The 21,746-nt window shown below is 47.4% G+C and overlaps 1 protein-coding gene across 1 annotated transcript in view; it reads left to right on the plus strand.

Moving 5' to 3' along the window:
* The window catches only part of ENTPD2 (ectonucleoside triphosphate diphosphohydrolase 2), a 289,034-nt gene that overhangs the window by 164,304 nt on the left and 102,984 nt on the right, over positions 1-21,746 (plus strand). The window contains exon 2 of the mRNA XM_069609737.1: positions 2,339-2,456. Coding sequence (XP_069465838.1) covers positions 2,339-2,456 — 118 coding nt within the window. The remainder of the gene's footprint in view (positions 1-2,338; positions 2,457-21,746) is intronic.

Here is a 21,746-nt window from a genome sequence, read left to right on the forward strand (position 1 = left end):
TGTAATGGGGTGGTAGTTGTTAGAGGCCTGTTGGATCTAAGGTGTTTTTTTTTTGTTGTTTTTTTAAATGTATTTTATTTTTAATAGTGGGTGATTCCACGCTTCCTTAAGGCTAGTTGGGACTAGGCCAGTGCTAAAGGAGACATTAATGAAAGCGGCGATAAAGGGGGCCTGGGCCTCCGAGCACTCATTGATAATGGAGGCTGTGCAGAGATCACCTTTACGTTTTGAAGGTTTCAAACCCTTTAGGATAGCGAGCACTTTGGTTCACCTTGCGATTTTACAATTCAGTTTCCAAAACCATTAGTAAAACAAATCTATGCTATGATTTCTAGACTGGGTGGATAGGTAAAGCATGAAATTCTGGATTCTGACAGTGGGATACCTGCACTTATCAGATTAAAATCCTACAGCAGGGCCAACTCGTTCCTTCCTCTTTCTAAGGTTGAGAAAGTTTGTACCTAAAATTTGGTAATAACTCCGGTTATTACAGCCCTTAAAATTGAGACAGAATTATTATTTGTATTATTATTACTTAATGTCCTTGACCCACGCTAACATGTATGCCACTGTTTCTGTCAACAAGCTCACCAGATCAGAAAGTGGGTTGACAGTTCATGTGAGCTCAACATTGAGCCAGTTTGAAATAATAGTTCGGGTAACTATATGATTCTTTGCATCTATTAGAAATTCTGTGCACTAGCTGTTCATGGCACAACATACACCGTTCTACCATATCATAAAGGTCAATATCGGTTGGTAATTCATAGGGTCACTTCTGTCCCCCATCTTAAATATCAAAATTACCACTTATCACTTCCAGGAAGAGTGCGTAGGTCCCTGTGACTTATATTCATTGAAAAGGCTAAACATATAGGAAACTGTCTTCTTTTGAATTTGAAAGGGATATTTGTATCAGATGGAACGAGAGGTATGCATGGTATAAGAACAGTATCTGTTTTGTCCATCGTTTACACTGGCCTCTATGATGTGTCTTCATTATCGCGTAAATGTGAACATTGTTGCATTGCAGAGTCCCAGTGATGGTATAGGATTTCGTAGTAGCATAATGATATCACCTACTTTCAGTTTTAGCTTGTGAGGAGGCATTCATCGTACAGTGTTTCGCTATTTAGAGACAAACATTTAACCGGTAATTAACTGTTTGTTGACACTGGAACCACTGTGCCCTGTGTGAAGAGAAGTGGGGTTGGAAAGAAGTCACTTAAAATTATTCAGAATGTTCGCAATAGTGGAAGTTGAGGGTGACGGCGTAGAACCATGCTCATTCTGTTTGTTGAAATGATAGCTGTTGTTGAAGTGGAAGGGCACACAGAGGTGCACTTTGACATTTGGACAGCAGAGGGCAACCTAACACTGATAAATTGCATTGGCTGAGTATGGAAACCTAACTAAGCATTTTATACATATAGATTTTGGAAATGCAGGGGCCCGGTGGAGCAGTTACAGATTGTGATACCATATTGGATGTCACCAAACAAGACTGATGCAAGAGTGCTTCTACTTCATATAAATCAGAGTTATGATGTCATGAGTCCAATATTGGAGAGATTTTATGTTCATAGATAACCTATAGAAAGAAATGAATGAGTACCCCAAGTTATAATCAAAGTGGATTAGGTAGGAATATGTTGTCATCAGCTAATGCTCGTTGGTGGAGATGCACGAAACTCGCAAGATTTACATTGGAAATAACTTGAGTGATGGAACCGGTAAAGGAGTGGTCAGGAACACGCTCTTTTTCAGTCCCGTCTGTAATTACTTCAAGGTGGACCATGATTGCCCTTGATTTGTCAAGATTTACCATGGGTTCTTCGGTTCTGGATGGTCACTGGGGAGGTTTGACAATTAAACCAGGCCATGTGGGACACTAAGTGGGTGTTCTGTTACCACAGGCAGCTTAGCGGGCATACTAACAAGCTTTCGGTTCTCATTGGTTGTGAATCATTGATCTGTTTTTTGACGTCCTCAGTTTTCACAATTCTTTTCCTTTTCTGCTCCCACCACACACACACTTATGTCCTCCATATTGTTGTGGCTGTTGTATTACCCTAAGCAGTGTAGTCGGCACACTAACCAGACCTTTTGGTTTCTCATTGATTCTGAATTGTCAGTGTGTTGTACCATGTCAGTTTGTCCTCTTCTTTCTTTGCTCATACCCCACACTTGTGTCCCCCATGCCATGCCCCACTCGCTGCTTCCTCTCCTCTGCACACTGTCTCTACCTCTCTAACCATTTCTCTTTGTAGTCTCTCACTCTGTTAGTACCATAAGGTTTTTCTAACCCAGACCTTTTCCCCATTCTTTTCTTGTATAGTATGGCATTGTCCTGGATGCTGGGTCATCGCATACTGCCCTGTTCATATACAAATGGCCAGCTGACAAGGAGAACGACACCGGGATAGTCAGCGAGCACCGGAAGTGCGACGTAAAAGGTATGTCCACCAACTTCCGTGTCAGTTACATAACAGAGAAAATAGAACGTTTGTCAAGGATATAGTGTTATTCCACGTTCTGTAGTGCCTGGAACCAGATTAATTTGCAGTCTGGGCTCTTCAGGACTCAACCATAGCAAAAGCTCCCCAACGATGCTTCTCAGGTCTTTATGTTCAGTACAAGCTTAAACTATGGAATAAAAATTAAACATGAAAGGCTTTCATACATTCTAGGTGCATAGAAACGCAAGTAGTTGCGTTATTGTTACAATGTGATATGTTTAAAAGTGCTAGAAAAGAATTTGTCATCGACCTAAAATCTATGGAAACCGAGCTCCTTGTGGTTGGGCCCAGCGAACCCTTATTTTCTCGAAGGAGTGTATGTTCTTCATGTTGTGTTTACAGAAAAGTCTGGCACTGAATGCATTTCACTTTACAGACCTTACTATCATATTTAAGAACCCAAGTAACACTTGCTCATGTGTTTTATTGGCTCTTTAAATCTCATGTGTTCCCGATTGACTAGCAATTGACCATTTTTGACACCTAGTGATCTAGGGTCTACTCCTGGCTTCCCCATCACATTGCGTGACCTATGGCGGAGCACCTTGCCTGCATACACATCGGTTTTTCCGTCTGGTAATATTGGGAGTTGGTCAAATGAGCTGGATGCGGCTCTGGATATATAATATATGAACAAAATATAGGACTGTAGTAGAACCAAAGAGGGTGTCTTAAAACCGGAGCTGCTTACATATGATGCCCACGGACCTGTAGACAACCAGCTGCAAGAAACGGTGGATGAAAAGCAGAATAGTGAGTTACCTCAGTTCTCGGAGGACTGTACCAATGTATGCACACCCAAACGCAAACATCAACCATTCATTCCTGAAAGCACTCGCCCACCAAACCTGCTCACCCACTGCTAGACTACTGTATGCCACTTGGGTGCCACTTGGGCTGTCCACAGGAGGAGCCTACAAACAAAAGCAATAGGATGTAACAAGCCTGTGTCTAGGTCTCCTAGTCTGTACAACTTGCGTTAGGCTTTGTCAAGATCTGCAGAGATGTCTGTGACACACCACACCTCTTCCTAATGCACCTGGTAACTCATCTATCCCACAGGTCAAGTGAAATGATGATGTGCCGCGCCGCGCAGTAATGAATGGAGGTAGGGTATGGACAAACATAGCCAAAAATGGTCTTTCATGCTGTGTCCATAATCTTTGCTGCATTCAAAAATGTTAACTCTAAATTGTGACAAACAACTATCAGCCTGATCACCACCAAGCCACCAACCAATTCTCCAAAACCACTCTTCACATGCCGACCTGTCTCCAGGCAGCAAGTGACCCACCTCCCAACTCCATAATGCCACCTCATAATACTCCTGCACTAACCCGCACAGAGACAGGTAGCTCCAGCGTGCTGAATGCCAACACCCAGCAAAACCATAATGCAGGCTGCTCGAAAAACACCTCCACACCCAGGAAGTCCTAAATCCCAGCCAGACTGGCATAGCAGACATCATATCAACCTCTGCTCTCCTATCACTTACAGATGCATAATCCGCCCACCCATACTCTCGCCCTCACTTGCAGAGTCCGGAGCATCAAAGCTCCAGGCAAATGGCAATAGTTGGCGCTAGTGCAAGACCCTGTAACATAACACAGTTGGTGCTTGAACTTTTTCGAAATGTGCTGAATGCTAGCGTTACGCAAATCCCAAAGATTAGGGGATTAAAGACTTTTTCAAGGCCTAAGTAGCAGATGTGCTTCCATGTTGCACTTGCGCTCACTCATTAAGGAGCAAGCTGGCTGTAGAGGCTGGCAGGGCTGGGTTGAATTTTGGCACATATCAGCAATGCATCCTACCCCTGGCTAAAAGACCCCAATCAGGAAGGGGTTACCAATTACACTGCCCCAAGAAAACAGACTCAAAGCCATATTTGAAAATTGAGTGGTCATTTTATTGGATCTATGTGAATATTGCGAAAAAGTAATGTTGAAGCCAAAATACAGAATATTAGTTTGACCCCTTAATACCACATACATATGTTAAAGGACATTTGTACCGCGCACTATCACCACCGGAGTGGTCCCCTGGCGCTCTGGTGGCTCTGAAAGAGGAAGGGAGGGTGAGTTAGTGGGAAGTAGCTGGAAAAGTGCAAGAGAGCAGTGATGTGCTGTTGGCGGCCTCAGCCCGGTGGGTCAGTTGGCTGGGCCTGGGGTTTTTGCGGCCAGTAGTAGTGTACTTTTGTGCGAGTCTGTGTTTTTGTTTTGTTGTTTCAATGTAGTGAAGTTTGTGCGGTTTGTTGTGCTGTAGGTTTGTGGTTGTTTGGTTTGGAGTTTGAGAGGTGTATGCGGAGGGGGAAATTGTTAGTGGAATTGGTTAGTTGGCATCCCTATCCTGAATTGAGGCGCTGGGCTTGGGTAATCTCCCAGATGGTGTGCGGGAGCACCCCTGTGCCTCTGTCCTGATCTGGGCCCATACAGCATTCAAGTGCCCTTTCACATCTGGCCCCCACCTCCATCTACCTTCCTCACAGCCCCATCTGTCCTCCCTTCCTACTCATATGGCCATTGCACCTGCCAACGTCCAAACTCAGCTAGAGTGGTGATTGCCAATATCCTGACAATTCCACAACACTGTGGTATCTGGTAGTAACTAAGGGGCCAGTGAAGATTTTGGTGGGGGTTGTTGACTCCGTCTCCAAGGGTGTCGCCTGTGTTTCACTCTACCCGGCGTCACCCGTCCAGGTGCTGTGGGAGCTTCCCTGTCAGGTCTGGGAGCTGTCGGTGTCCTCTCCATTTTTGTCATCCTTTTTCCTTTCTGTTTCGGTTTTCAGTTTGAGTCGTTGGTGTTGAAGAGCCAGGTTTTTAGTAATTTCCTGAATTTTAGGTGATCTTTGGTATTACTTATTTCTTATGGGATGTTGTTCCAGGTTTTTCTGGCTAAGTGGTAGAAGGAGGTGCCTCCAAGTTTATTCTTAAGGTATGGTTTTAGTTCCAGGCGGATTTCATTGCTTGACCTGAGGAGTCTTGTTGGCTTGTAGAGTATTATTTTCTATTGTAGGAATACTGCTCCTTGTCCACTGATTGCCCTGTGCGTTATGCACATTGTTTTGAAGGTGATGCAATGTTTAACTGGGAGCCAGTGTAGTGGTTTTAGGGCAGGAGTGATGTGGTCTCTTCTGGATAGTTTGAGGAGTAGTATGGCCACTGCATTGTGGATCTGTTGTAGTTTCTTCAGGAAGTATTCTGGTATTCCGAGGTAGAGGCTGTTTGCATAGTAGATTCTTGACATGAGGGCAACGATGTGGGTGTTTTGTGCGTGAAGGAGAGGAAAGGTAGGATTCTTCTTGCCGTGTAGAAGAGGAAAAAACATTTCTTGACTTTTGCATTTATTTGTGGTTCTAAGATTAGGGTGTTGTCCGCTAGGACTCCCTGATTTTTTACTACCTTAGATGGTGTTGGTGCAGTTCCCATTTCCGTTGGCCACAGGATGGTGGTTTTTTCTCTTGGTCTTTGGATATGATCATGATTTCTTTCTTTCCTGGGTTGATTTTCAGGTTGTTGGGATTCATCCAGTTGAAGACTTTTTTTTTAAGTCGATTAGGGTTGACTGATAGGCTTTGTTGTCTTTGATTTTGTAAATGATTTGAGTATCATCTGCGTAGTTGTAGCATGTAATGTTGTATTTTTGAAGATTCTGATAACTGGAATCTGGTAGATGTTGAAGTACAGTGCTGACAGTGAGGATCCTTGTGGCACTCCAGTCGTTGTCTCGTGGAGTGGATTTGAAGGGTTTAATCCATATGGTTTCGGTTCTGTCTGCTTGGAATGATTTAGTCCAGAGTAGTGCTGTGTATGTCTTCTAGCCTTTTGGTTAGGGTGTCACAGCTAACTGTGTCAAAGGCTGCGGAGAGGTCGAGCAGAAAAAGGACTGAGGTTGCGTTTGAGTCTGCGTTAGCACTACTATCCATCTGGGACGACCTAAAAACTGTTTCGGTTCCTCTTGCAGATCTGAAACCGACTTGAGCTTGGTCTAGCAGGTGGTGTTTTTCTCCGTGTTCTTGGGTTCGTTTATATACGTAGGTTTCCAGGAGTTTTGCTGGGTAGGGAATGTTTGAGATCAGCCTGTAGTTGGAGAGGTCTTCTATGTCACCACTTGTGTTTTTTAGAAGTGGTTTGATATATGCTGATTTGAAGGTCCTCGGTACAGTTCCTGTTGCTAGTGATAGATTTAGAAGATTTCTGTAATATTCTGCTGGTGTTCCTTGTGCAAGGATTGATTTGTAGATGTCTGGGGGACAGGGATCCATGGGTGATCCAGCTTTCTTGCTGTGTTTCACCAGCATTGCGAGTGCCCCTGCTGACATTTCAGGAAAGTTTTTGAGTTTGTGCTGTGGTTCTGTTAGGTTTGTTCGGTTGTGTGTTGTGGTTGGTTGGTCTCATTTGTATGGTTTGTCGGATGTCATTGATTATTTTTTTTTTTTTCTTGAAGTGTCTGCCAGGTTGTTGGATAGTTTCTCTGAGGGGTTAGGGGTGTTATCTCAGCCTGGTGGGTTTGTCATAGCTTTAATGATAAATATTTATTTTTGTGTGTTGGTGGCATTGGTGATTCTGACATCATAATGCCTTCTCTTTGCCTTGTCATATGCAGGGGGAGACGTCTGCAACCTCCCAATGCCCCTTCACCTTTTATATTGGCTTAACCAACCCCCCCCCACATATATATATGTGGTAAAAGAAATGTATTGAATTTTGATATCTTTGGCTTCAACATCATTTCCTTTATTTTCGTAGGATCAGATGTTATTAAACTGATCCCAAGTTCCTTCGTTCTCCAATCATTTTGGAATGTACCTATTCCAAGTATGTTTATTATGGAGTGCTAGTTATTGAGACTTAATTAATAATGGTATGCCCGATGTTCTCTATAAGGGACCACAAAACAACACTGGAGAGAGAAGGATCAATATGAATACATATGAAAGTTAAGTATGATGCAACACAGTCGGTATCTACTAATTTCGCATTCTCATGTCGACATCACAAGTGAATACAAAATTCCATAATGTATTACTTTTATCTCATGTCTATAAAAGACCATGAACATTCGGAACACATGTATTGCACAATAGATCACCCATATTAATAGAGAATACCATCATAAACATACAAAAATATCATACCAATCAAAGTGCTCCACCCGTTAAGTGCAAAGTGCATACTTCAGTCAACAATTGCAGTAGGAAGCAATTTATATTCCAAACAGAGACACATATAAGGTCTGACCAGAAGAAGTGCAAAAAAGCTAAACAAATGATTCTTTCCACAAATGTTATGGAAATCGATATTCATTCGATTCAGCAAGGCATGCGGGATCTACCCGGCACACCATTCTGTCCTCTATAAGGGACTAGATCCCGGCACACTATTCAGTCCTCTATGAAGAACTAGACACCACTTTGGGGCTCTAGAACAGTGGTTTATCCCAGCAACGGTGGTCGAGGAGGAGGGAGAACGAGCGGAGGGAGGCATACCCCCCCAACCTGGGAGGACTGCAGTCAGGGTGCTCCTGAGGTCTACACCTAGGCTGGGGAGTAGAAGGTAGTCTGCTTTGGATGGAAGGGAGTCGGTTCTCCGCGGTCTCATCAGAGGGAGCCCGGGGGAGCTGGATATCGGGGCCACCTATGCCCCCATGGGACAGGTGGGACAATATGATATGATATGGTATTTGTAACGCGCCTATACACGGGTGTTTCAAGGCGCGACGAGGCAGGGAGGGGAGGAACAAGGGGAGACAAAACAAACGATCCTACTAGGCCAGGTGTCATTCAGATCGCGCAAGTGCAGGGGTGGGGAGGGGGGAAAAGTGCAAGGGGAAGGGGAGGGGGGGGGGAAGTGCAGTAAAGGTAAGTGGCGTAAGTAATAAATAAAAAAGGGCCAGCTAGTGGCAAGTGCAAGGTAAGTGCAGAGCAAGTGCTGGGGAAGGGGGGGGGGGCTGTAGGGATACAGAGAAAGTCCCGTAGTGCAGAGGGGTTCCAGGGGATCAGTGACTGGGACAAGGACCGAAGGCAGTTTAGAGTGGTCCAGTTACAGGATCAGTGCAGTTTAGTGAAGAATTAATTAGCTGTTCAGCAGGGGAGAGGGAGAGAGAAAGCAGAAGCAAAGAGGAAGGTTTTGAGGTGCTTCCGGAACCGGAGGTGGTTCTCCTCAAGTTTCAGGGAGGCAGGAAGGCTGTTCCAGAGGGAGGCCCCTGCCGCGGAGAGAGATCTACCCCCAGCTCGTTGCTTCGAGAAGCGGCTGACCATGAGGGAGTTGGAGGCGGATGAGCGAAGGGCTCGGGGAGGAAGATATTTGGGAAGAGAGAGTTGAAGGTATTTAGGACCCAGGCCCCAGAAGGCCTTGTGGACAATTCAGAGGGTTTTGAACTTTATCCTCGCAGCCACTGGGAGCCAGTGTAGAGATTTCCGTCCTGGAGAGATACGGTCCCTGGGCTTGAGGCTAAGGACAAGTCTCGCAGTTCTGTTCTGGATGAGTTGCAGAGGGCGGAGAGTGGAGGCAGGCAGATTAAGATGGAGGCTGTTACAGTAATCCAGCTTCGAGAGAACCAGGGCTCGGGAGACAGTGAGCTTCTGGGGGAAGGAGAGGAAGGGAAGAATACCTCTGAGGAGGTGCAGCTGCTGGTGTGACCTCTTGGCGATGTCAGAAATATGAGGAGAGAAGGAGAGTGTGGAGTCGAAGATGACCCCAAGGTTTTTTGCCTTGCAGGTAGGAGCAGGGAGGGGGCCAAGGGAGGCAGGCCAGAGAGCTGCAGGGAAGGAGGGAGTGGGAGTACCGATGAGTAGAATCTCAGTCTTACTGGCATTAAGGCAGAGGTCATTGGCGGCACACCATTCTTGGATAGCAGACAGACAGACAGTCAGAGATGAGGGAAGGAGAGGGGGAGGCTGAGGGTAGCCTGAAAATGAGCTGGGTATCGTCCGCATAGCACTGGAAATTAGGGCAGAGAGCGGCGATGCGGTGGGCAAGGAGAGCCAGATACTGGTTCAACAGCCAGGGAGAGAGATTAGATCCCTGGGGGACACCACAGGTGGAGAAAAAGATGTCTGAGAGGAAGGACCCCAGTTGGACCTGGGAGGGTCGATTTGAAAGGAAAGAGGTCAGCCACGCCAGAGCCTGACCAGTGATACCCAGGTTTTCCCGGAGACGGTTGAGCAGGATGGCATGGTTGACAGTGTCAAAGGCAGATGAGAGATCGAGCAGAATGAGAACACACGGAGTGTTGGAATCGAGGTTCAGGAGCAGGTCTTCACGGATGTTCAGAAGAGCAGTTTCCGTGCTTCTGGCAGCTCTGAAGCCAGATTGATGGTCATGAAGACTACCAACAGATTCAGCATGGAGGTTAAGCTGGGAGATGGCCAGTTTCTCCAGGAGCTTGCCCGGGAAGGGAGTGATGGAGATAGGGCCATAGTTAGCCGGGCAGGAGGGGTCGGTAGAGGGTTTCTTGAGAAGAGGGTGCACAAGGGAGTGCTTGAGGGGGGAAGGGAAGACTCCAGAGGCGAAGGAGTGGTTGCAAAAGTCAGCCAGGGCAGGAGCCAGGGAGTCGATGTGGTCCTTGATAGTTTTGGAGGAACAGGGGTGAACCTGTTTAGACGAGACTTTCATTGATCGGACTTGTCTGGAAACCTCGTCAGCAGAGAAGGGTGGAAAGGCAGAGAAAGAGGGAGGAGGGTTGACCGCAGAAGGGCCAGAGGAAGAGCCGGGTAGGGAGGGAGGGAGGGAGGGAGGTGAGAGGAGGAGAGCGAGGACAGGATGTCCTGAGTTTTTAGAGATGAAGTGAGAGGCCAGTGCAGTGCAGAGGGCCTGGGAGGGGACAGGAGAGGTAGAGACTGCAACAGGGTTGGCCAGCTCCTTGCAGATTTTAAAGAGTTCGGCGGAGTTGTTTGATGCCGCAGAGATGCGGGCTTGGATAAGGGCTCTCTTCTTGGTGAGAACGGAGAGCCGGTACTGCCTTTGAAGCAGGCGGCAGGCCAGTTTGTCAGAGGATGAACATGAAGCACGCCATTTCCTCTCAGCAACCCTGCACTTGCGTTTTAGGGTGACGAGATCCGAGTCATACCAGGAGTTACATTTGGCTTTGGGCTTCAGGCGGATTCTCAGGACGGGGGCAAGGATATCAAGAGTAGCAGATATAGCAGAGTGGAGCATGGAGAGGGCTGTGTCAGGGTGGGAGTCAGCCGAAGGGGCGGGGGGGGGGAGAAGGTAGCAGCAAAAGCCTCAACTGACACACGCTTCATGGGTCGGATGACCGAGAAGGTGGGTGGCAGTGAAGAGGGTGGCTTTGCCTGAGGGGTAGGGAGGGTGAGGTGGGAGGATAGGAGAAAGTGATCGCTCCAGGAGAGAGGAGTGGAGAGAGAGAGGGACGGAGAGGGGAAGGTCGGAAGAGATCAGAGCATCAAGAGTGTGCCCAGCAGAGTGAGTAGGCCCAGACGGGAGAATAGAGAGTGAGAGAGAGTCGCAGAGGTCACGAAAGAGACAAGTGGGGGGACTGGAGGCATCAAGGTGGATGTTGAAGTCGCCAAGAAGGAGGAGTTGAGTGGTTGAGGACAGGAGTGAGGAGGAGAGGTCAGCCCACTCAGAGAGGAAGGAGGAAATTTGACCAGGTGGCCGATAGATAGTAGCCACGGTAAGGGAATGGCTAGGAGAGGGAGAGAGAGTCGGCAGACAAGACATTCAAAAGAGGAGTAGGTCTGAGTGGGAGTGACAGTGGCAGGAATCCACTCAGGGAAGATAAGGGCAACACCACCCCCTGCACGGTTAGGCCTGGGCATGGAGAGGATCTTGTAACCGTCAGGTAGGAGTGTGTCAAAGCTGGTGGCAGAGCAGGCTGTGAACCAAGTCTCAGTGAGACCGAGGACGTCGAGGTCCAGTTCCTCAAGAAGGTGACAGATATCGGAGGAGTGCTTGATGGCAGAGTGAGTGTTTAGAGCGGCAATGTGGAGAAGGCTGCCATCCTTGAACTTCCGGGGAGGGGTACAGATCAGAGGTACGCCCTGCGGAGGTATTGAGGAAGGAGGTGAAGAAGGAGCACGAGAGGGGGCATGGAGGGAGGGTAGAGGCAAGGTAGCCAAGGATAGAGGAGGGGGGACAGCAGGAGAGGGGAGGAAGTTGATGAGGTGTGGGAAGCGTCTATCGAAGAGGTGAAGGTTGGCCTGGGGGCCTTGGACCAAGATGGTCCCATTAACGTAGACATTAATGATGGCCTTAGAGGAGCGGAAGGGGGCCAATAGGACATCCCAACGGGTGCCACCATTAATGGGAGAGAAGGAGAAAGGAGAGGGCACAGACCATATGAAGGGTCCATAGGTTGGGCGAAGGCACGAAAAAGAGGATGTCAGTGAGAGTTTCCTTAGAGCAGGCATTAGTGTAGGTGTCAGCGATAGGGAGGCCTGGGTTGGAGACCAGGATGTCCTTTTTAAACTTTTTCCTACCAGATTTAGTGAGGAGAGCAGGATAGTCGATGGAGAAGCAGTTAGAGAAGATAGGTGAGACAGAGAGCACCATGGAGTAGGAGGGAGGGGGGGGAGACAGACGAAACGAGAGCACGCAGACAGGAAGTGAGCGGCAAGCACACGTTACCACAATTAGAGCAAACAAACAGTAAAGCGTATTAGGTACCGGGCCACCTAAATCTGAGAATCCTGCGAGGGGAGAAAAAGCACCCTAGTATGCCACAGTTCAGAGCAAACAGTAAAGCGTATTAGGTACCGGGCCACCTAAATTTGAGAATCCTGCGAGGGGAGAAAAAGCACCCTAGTATGCCACAGTTCAGAGCAAACAGTAAAGCGTATTAGGTACCGGGGCCACCTAAATTTGAGAATCCTGCGAGGGGAGAAATAGCACCATAGTTTACCTCAACTGTGTGTACGGTGAGGCAAGGCCCCGTGTGCGGATGTAACCAGGAGTGGAGGGGTGGGCCGGGGAGCAGGAACAGGTGGAACTGGCGACTGGCGTCCCCTGCGGACACCTGCAGACACACAGGGAGCCGCACTATAGGACTCGCCCTTGGCCTGGGGCCCTTAGCCGCGGGGGCTGCCGGGCAGAGGGCTGCCCAGGAGGGGGGAGGTTATAGGCAGAGGGAGAGGAAGGGGGGGGTGTGGGCGGGCAGGGAGGCGGGGAGGGAGAGGAAGAACCAGGAAGTGGGAGCGGGAGCAGGAGCAGGCCCAAACAACGCGCTAGGAGCGCGACTACACTTTAAACAAAAAATAAAATGTTACTACTCACGGAGGCCCAGGCAGGGCTTCCAACGCCTGCAGTACCCCTCAGGCCACCGGCGACCGCTCTCCGCGCTCAGCTGGAGAAAAGAAGCGAGCGGGGGAACGGCCGTCGAGTAGGCCAGAGGGGAGGCAGGCAACAGCCAATCAGAGGGGGGGGTGGGCGGGCAGGGAGGCGGGGAGGGAGAGGAAGAACCAGGAAGTGGGAGGGGGAGCAGGAGCAGGCCCAAACAACGCGCTAGGAGCGCGACTACAATTTAAACAAAAAATAAAATTTTACTACTCACGGAGGCCCAGGCAGGGCAAAGTATTGCGGTGGATATCCAGGCCCTGGAGGGTAGGATGAAACGTTTGGGCTACCCGGGCCAGCACACTTCACTACTCTGATGGTGCCGGATGCGCAGTGTCTGACTCCTCCTGGAAGGTTGCGCACGTGTGTGAAGAGCTGCACTGGTGGCACTCGTGGTGGATTGCCCCTCTCGCCACCCACAGCTGTGCGGGGCTTGAGGCGTGTGATATCATGGTGTGAGCTAACACGTGCAGTATCAGCTTATTGTGAACTAATGTTGCATTACATTTGTCAGTAATGGTTTGTGTGCCACACGGCAGCTCCCACCTAAGTGGGTGATGCGGGAGCTGCCATGGGGCCCCCTCAAGGGTCCCAGTGCTTTAAGTGTGCTGGGTCTAGCCGGAGCAGAGCCCCGGCAGGCTCAGAAAAGTGTTTCTGGGGGGGGGCGCTGCCGGGGCAAGGCCCCTGGTAGGCCCAGCCCATCAGGCTGCTAGAAGCCAAGGCCTCTTTCTAAAGCCTACATCGCTTGTGTATAACAGAGATTATGGCTTTAGAAAAAAAGGGGTTAGTTTCCATCCGTGTCACCTTTTCTTCCTTAATTGTGGTGATGACTCCCGCCAGGCATCCCTGAGATGCAGGGATCATCAACATCACACTGCAGGTGAGAGGGTGATAATCGCTGCAAAGGGATTCCTTGCTGGGGTCAGCCCCACTGTTAAGGAAGAAAAGGAGAGGCCAATAGAAGCCGATTCAGCCGTTAAAAATAAAAAGCCTTCACTTCTAGCGGCCTTGCCTTTTCATCCTTAATTGTGGCACTGACCCCTGCCAGGCATCCCTGAGGCGCAGGGATCACCCTCGCATCCCGGGTCAGTGGGTGATGACACTGAAGATGCTTGGTGGGTTTGGCGCAACAATTCAGGAACAAAAGGAGAGGCAGCACTTACCCAAGCCACCAGTTAGGCAACACCCCTTTATGCCATGCCCACTTTCGGCCATGCCCCCTACAAGAGATACCTCCTCAATTTTCAATGAAACCTAAAGCACTGAAGGGGCCCACTTACATAAGAGGGGGTTGGCTGAGGTAAGTAGCGACCAGTGATAAACTATGCTGTTGATGCTATCGTTAAGTGCCCCGGGCACTGGGGTGTCAGAATGACAAGTTAAACTGCATCAGAATCTGGGCCTTCATGCAGTTAGGGTGTGGTTGTCATTAGACACGCCATTATGGCGTTATACAAGAGTCTGATTGTTTATTGTAATGACTTTAATGACACTGTAGATCCTCTGTGTTTACAAAATCTACATTTGTGCCGTGAGTTTTATAGCCAAAGTTGGTATATTTGCCTTGCTACGCAGGGCCGTAATTTAACTCAAAGGAACTCAGAAATGTAGACACACTCCTGTTCTCTTTATTTATCCTGCTTGCCCCCTCTCAGAAGTTCTAGTATAAGGTGAGAAGGAGTGTTCCCCTCGCTGGTCTGGCAAGGCCCCCTGTGACGAATCAACTTCTGGGGCAACATTTGTCCAGGGATGAATATCGGTTTCTAAACCATCAATCAGCTTTACACCTCAAGTACACCAAAAGGGATCCGAACAGATTGGAACAAAACCGCCTTGTCCAATTCTGGTAACGTAGACGGAACGGCAGGCTTATCTCCACAAGGTCGTGGATTGTTCGTTAGATGCAACACAGCGAAAATACTATTACCCAATGATAAAAGGGACTGCCCAGTCAAAGTATACAAATATCTTTATTACAACAGACGGTTCTAGCACACCACAAAATACAACCCACCCTGTAAAGGAACACAGATGACAGTTTCACAAAGAAATGAATGCACTCTGGCTACTGACCAGGGAGACAGAACCACAATGTACCTGGTGCTTGAGATGTTCTTGATGTGTGAAAGCATCAAGTCGGTTCCAGGATGCTTTGCATTTTCTGTGAGAGTTCAAGATGGGAAATAGCTGCAGGTATCGGGCGGTAGGCAGCTCGGCAAGCGAGTCTGGATGGGTGGCTGCAGACTGACCTACACAGCGCTCATGGTCAAGAATCATTGTCTCTGTGCTGGTTGGAAGATCTGGAACGCTGGTCGAGGTGTCTTGGACAGCTTTAGTGGCTGCAGCGTGACGACAGTCAGTGGTGCAGCCGGTCATGGTTCAAGGGCTCGACTGCCTCAAAAAGGTCCTTAAAAGATGGACGATGGTTGATGCTTGTGGGGCACTACTCCTAGCTTCTTCGCAGGGCTTTTGTTGTCCTTTCAAGGCGGACGGCCTAAGCTGAGGAGAGTTTTTGCAGGCAATGGCCGTGTCCTTCGTTCAGAGACTCTGGCACTTCCCACTTAACCAGCTTGCTGGCAGAACATAGCAGGGCACTCTGTGTGCTGGCTGGGTACCGGGCCTGGAGCTGCTGGATGGGTCCTCTGAGTCGGTATCTCCCTCTGTTCCCTGGGAGATGTTTAGGGGAGGGATCGTGCATCCCGCTTGGAAATCCTGGCCTTCCCTCACTGGCAGAAGCTGTTAAGCAGACTATACCTTCAGCTAGGGTCCAAATGAATCTTCTTCTAACTCCTTTCGAAGTCGTCGGATGATCTGCTATGTGAGGGGCGCTGCTCTCTTTTAAAGCCAACTGGAATCCAGTGATTGGTGCAGGCTAAGCCTAACTTAAGGAACCAATCCGGGGTCCCCACCAACAATCTTCTAAACTGGAGTAGTCGCCCTAGCCCTTTAACACAAGGTAGCAATACTATGAGATGAATGGGGATGCAGAAGTTACTGAAAAACATCAATAATCAAAGGAGACAGGTAATTGGCAAAAAGGTTAACTGTTTTTTAATATCAATTATCTAAAACAAGGAGTACAACGGGCATCTACGGAGGTCTCGCAGCATGATCTGATTTTCAGAAAAAACACTACTTATAGTAAAAACTCGTCATTGATGATGTTAACCTACGTATTCATGAACGTCATCCTACATGGCAAACAAAAACCTATTGAAGTGAGTGATTGGTCCTAAGGGAACATCTAAGTATATGTTCCATACTAGTCTAAGAAAATGATAGGCTCCTTAACATCAGTTGGGGCAACTAAGCCCTCCCCTCAAACAGGTCACTATGAACGTCACTAAATATACAATGTCCCATTGGCTACACAAACTTACAGGGCCCTTAATTACGCGGCCCAATACAATTGGTTGGCACTCTTACATCCGTTAGTACTTTTCCACCTACGTTAGCAGCACGCAGGCTGGACTTCCAGCTCTGCTATTCCACTTAGTGGAATCATCCATTCTTTACTTGTTCCTATATATGTATACATTGGCGCATGCTGCAATCTATTCACTACTTAGCTAGCCTTAAGAATACTTGGTCTGCTTGCATTTCTTTGCATATGTACACGTGTAAAATGACTTGATATCTTCATTGTTTCTGTAGCATACGTTTCTTCATCTTGAGCCCAGGATGTCACTTATCTTTGATACTTTCTTAATGCCTTATATAATTTCTGCATTCTCTTGTCTCTGCATCTCTTCTATGTACTTCAGGCTTGCTTTGTGTGACGTCACCATTCTGCTTGTTCATTCATTGGTACTGCTTCTTTTGGATTTCAATCAATGGCCATCATACTGTCGTGTATGCAGGTATGGCTTTCTTAATGGTAACCTTACTTCCAGGAGTCTCCTTGGTATCAGTATTTTCAATGGTACTGCATGTGTCTGATTCTCTGGTTCCCAACATATAGGCAATATGGGCGAGCTGGTTGAGGTAGGGGTACTTGGCTCCTTCTCTACACTTCTGTAATGTGTGATGTCAGGACCAGAGTGCTTTGCAACAGGAAAGGTAAGGGGTGACACCATGTACTCCTAAGTCCCACACATCTTACTGTCTGTTGTAGATCAAAGTCTCTCTCTGGTTAACTGAGCCTACTGTGGTTCTTGATCAAAGTGCAGGTCTTTCTTTAAGTTTGTGGTGAGAACAGACTTCGGTCTCCCTCAAATCACATAATTCATCCCTCTGAAAGGGAGTTTGCCTACTGAAAACAGTTGTCCCAGACAAGACCTTCACTGACCTTCGTACAGAGGGGTGGGAGCTAGCTTCAAGTTGACACATTGCATATCAAAGAGGTGTTGTTTTCCTGCCCATTGTTAAGTTCATGCCCAGTGTCATACCCCAACAGCACAGGGCAGAGTCAATGCTATGGGTGGCTTCGCAAAAAGCAAACCCATTGGTATTCATCATAGGTTCATTTTTATCAGTTGTACGAGTTTTTAATGAGGACACTTTCCTTGTTTGCACATTACTCGAGCATTTTCCCTGTGGTCGTTTTCATCTAAATTCTTTTTAAATCGGGGTCGTTAGGCTCTCATCCCTCCATCTAACCAAGCTTTCTACCCGCAAGCACCCGATATGTAGTGCTTGGTAGGTCATAAAACGCGTAGCTGGTTGCATCTTTCACAGATGATGCCTGTGATTAAAATGCTTTTATAACAGACTACCACATGTCTGTCTCTCTCAGGGCCTGTGTCAGTTTCTCCTTTTATATTTATATATAATTTTTTGTTTTTAAGAACAACTTTGTTAGAGGGACTTCATGGTTAAGTTGCACTAATAAAAACCTCAGAAACTCAATGAAAACACTTTGTTAAAGGGATATTATGGTTACAAGTAAAACCAGAAAACCACAGATTCACCAGTTATGGTAAGCTAAGCAACCATAACTCGCCACCACCATGCACTGCTAAGACTAACACCCAGTACATGAAAGATGACATCACAAATGTCAGTGATGACAACACTGATTACATCACATATCTGGCCCACTTGTTTTGGTTTACTGACATGATTAGGCTAGTTTTTTGTTTTTACTGACAATGAGAATTTCCCCAAAAATGTTGAGATCCCCTCTAATTTTGACCTTTCTTGATAAATTCCCACATTCTATCTAGGTCTACAATATCTTTGCAAACTGTTGTGCATATTTGGCAAATGGGACCACATTTATAAGCCTTTAAAATATTTTGGGACCCCCTCCCCCCCTCGAATTTTGTTCCCTCTTGACAAAACAGCGCCACACTTTGCAGAACGATTCAAAGTATGGTCTCCAATGACATTTCAAATTTCATGCAGTTTTATTGATTGCCACTAAAGTTAAAAACCATCCAAAAACTGATTCTCCCCAACCCTGTAATGCACAAATAAGCACAGATTTCCCCGAACATCTGATGTTCGTGAACATCACAGGACTGCCCTGGACTGTTCGCGGACGTAGGAGAAGAAACACACCAGATGTTTGTCACTTTTTGGACCATAGCCCATGCCATCCTCATCACCCCTCACCTGCCCAGAGATTGTTTCATTACTTTGACAAGTGCAATTTAGTGTTTTTTTAATATGGTTTTACTGCAATGTTTGCAGACAACAGGTGCTGTCCGTGAATCCATCATGGCGGGCGTTTCCCACAAATATGACTCTCCTCACGCTTTTCACCATCCGGTCAGCGGGTGCGTCCATTGTCCGCGGAAAATGGGAGGCCTGTCTGTGGAGCGAACAGGGAAGTGAGTCTGCAGACCGAACCCAGAAATCACTATTTTGTTTATCTACTTTTTGCCCGTTTTTTCATTCAATCTATGGGAAAACCACACTTTTTGGGACCAAGGGTGGACTGGCCTATAGGGAACCCTGGAGATTTCCAGGTAGGCCTCTGCACCATGGGCCTCTTTTGTATAGTATTTTCAAATGTTCCCATAGGAAAAGGGTTGGGGTTGCTGAAAATATGGAATATGATAACATTTCCAGGGCCTCTTTTGGTTCCCAGTCCACCCCTGTTTGGGATCCCTTATAACTTTGCCCAAACCTCACCAAACTTTGCAGAATCGATCTGATGGGGTCATATACTTTAAAAAAAAAAAAAAAGGTTTCGTGAGGTTTCAGCCAAGGGGAGTGAAGTTATAAGCCACCCAAAAAGTGCTCTTCGTATGGGTTGAGCAACTTAACCGGAACTACAGGGCCGCTACTGCAGGCCCCGTAATATGTTCTCACACAGCAGCAAAGACACTCTAGCAATTAGTCCTTGATTTGGCATGCCTGACCTTATTTCGCTGACCATTCAAAATCCCCTTACCCATCAGCTTTGCATCTATCGCAAGTTCTTTAAAGTGTCTTTTTCATGCTATGAGCTGGAAAGAGGCCCGCTCGCTTCTTTAGCTTCAGTGGCTCGTCCGACGAATTAATGTAGAGCCAGCCGACAAAGGCTTTGGCTGGTAGTGATGGGCTGAATGGCTTTTGGGGACACTAGCAATATGGTTTGCCACCAGATACCTGTTTCATCATGGGTAAAAGGGACATCCTGTTCACTGTCAGATCTTTGGGGTATGTGGTTTGTACGGTTGGAATGACGATAAGGGACATTCAGGTCTGAAAAGAAACCTTTCCAAATAGATAGTTCTTCCACTTCAACCTGTTGTATCTTACTTTATATCTCATTCCACTGATTGCTGGATGCAAGGGGTGTGTGTGACCGCATGAGAGAATGTTGAGCAAATGTTCAGCATGTTCATACATGAAGGGGCTTCTAGAGTGAGGCAGTTGATAGAATAGAGCCTTGGTGGTGGGAGCCAGTGAGTCTGCAGAGAGGCTTATATAGGATCTTACTGATATAACTGAATAAAGGAACTTAATGTCAACTTAACTGATCTCCCCAGTATCCTTTGATTCAACAAGGGCGACGAGGTGGTCAAGAAACTGGACCCAGGAGACGTGCTGCATGGGGTGCAGGAAGAGGATTGTAGACTCACTGCCCCTAGAAGTGTGAACTCACCACCCAGGGTGTGGGGCGAAGTTGTCGGTGTGCTCTGAGGGAATCCCCTGGGCCAGCAGATGTTTGTGCTGGCTGAAGAATCTGGGGCAAATGTACACCTTGACGATACGCAGGGCAGAGGAGCTGTTAGCTGGAGAGGTGCTGGTGGGAGGAGCCCAGTCCAAAGAACCCAGGTCAAAGGGGATGACTGCTAGTACTGCTAGGAGAGCTATGTGTAACAGCGGCACCCAGGAGAAAACCTCCCAGAGTTTAAAGAGGTGCATCTAGTGCCAAGAGAAGGTTATCCAGCAGCAAAGAGGGGCACCCCTCATGTTGGCAGCATTATCAAGTAATGCGTCACAGAAGCAGATGGGGGAGCAAGAATACTTCTACATCTGCCATGGAATGAGCACTGCAAGCGCAACTTGAAGCCTCCCATGAACCAAGAGCACTTCTGCCATGGGGAAAGGTCTGCAATCACTGCTTGGAGAGGAGTGCAATTTCCGCTTACCGCTCTCCTGTCTACCACCTGCCGTGACAGTTGCCTGCAGGAGCTCTGCTATGCCTTGCAGCTGCGCTCTTATGGTGACATCATTACTCACCTGGAAGGGTTTGGCGAGTGGTGGAACTCCTCCTGGTGTTTGGAGTCTGTGAACAGTGTTGATGGCCTTTGTGTTGGAGGAATACACCCTTCAACGTGCTTCTTTCTCCTGCGAGCGGTAAAAAGCATCCTACCATTCCTGTCACTCGCCCACAAAACACTCACTGTCATCACTCTCGTCATGTCCAGATTAGACTGTGTGGATAGCTTATATCTGGGCATGCCTGACCGACTTTTAAAGCAACTAAAATGCATACAAAATGTGGCAGCCAGACTACTCTTCAATCTACCCCGAAGAGAACACATCACACCAGCGTTAAACACTACACTGGCTTTCAATAAAACAGCGAATCAAGTTCAAATAAATGTGCATTAAGCACAGAGTGATACACAACCAAGGCGCAGAGTTCCTAAGAGGCAAACTAAACCTACATCACCCAACAAGGAAGCTCAGATCGAGCAGCGAAATCCTTTTGGAACCAAAACCCTACAACAAAAGAAAATTCAGAGGATCTTCTTTTTCTCACTTCGTGCCAAAATCTTGGAACGAGCTACAAAAGAACATATGTAGCACAAGAAACCACCTACTATTCAGAAAACTCCTCAAATCCTGGCTCTTCACCCCATAACTAGAAGAACACCCACGGGGGCATAAACACAGCTGAAACAATGCCGAGTGAAGAAAATGACCCTCCCAATCTCTAATGATATTGCCCTCAAACAGAATTCAAGGAAGAACAATCTGTGGCGTATCAACTTACCAACTGAGAGATGGATATGACGGGACGATACCATAGAATGAACATAGATGGATTGGGATGGAAGGGCAAGGATGATATATCAATAACTCCTTGGCCTACAAACTACACACAGGCAACAACGGACCACTGAGAGGAAATGGATAGCAAGGGAGTGGGTAACTGCTAACTGACAGTACCAATAACAGAGTTGGGGGACAAGACACGCCCCTTCCTATTACACTAAGTTGAGAACAACACCACTGGGAACCTTCCAGGCCATCAGCCCTAAAAACTAGACGGATGGCAAAAAGTGGAAAATATGCATACTTATAGGACAACCGGATACATAGAAAAAGATTTATAAAGACTAAGATACATAACCCACTAACCATATGCTCTAATCTCTGCATACCTAACTCGCACGAAAACCCACACAACCATCTTCTCGCTCAGCAAACCGCACACACTTCAGCGCAACAGCAAACCAACAACAAATAACCGCTTCAACAGCACACAAGGTCTCATATTCACAGCGCACAGTCCAAACTGAACTGAAGCTGCCAACAGCACACCACTTCT

The sequence above is a fragment of the Ambystoma mexicanum genome, chromosome 8 (genome assembly GCF_040938575.1).
Source record: "Ambystoma mexicanum isolate Mex_15411 chromosome 8, UKY_AmexF1_1, whole genome shotgun sequence".
NCBI classification, from domain to species: Eukaryota; Metazoa; Chordata; class Amphibia; order Caudata; family Ambystomatidae; genus Ambystoma; species Ambystoma mexicanum.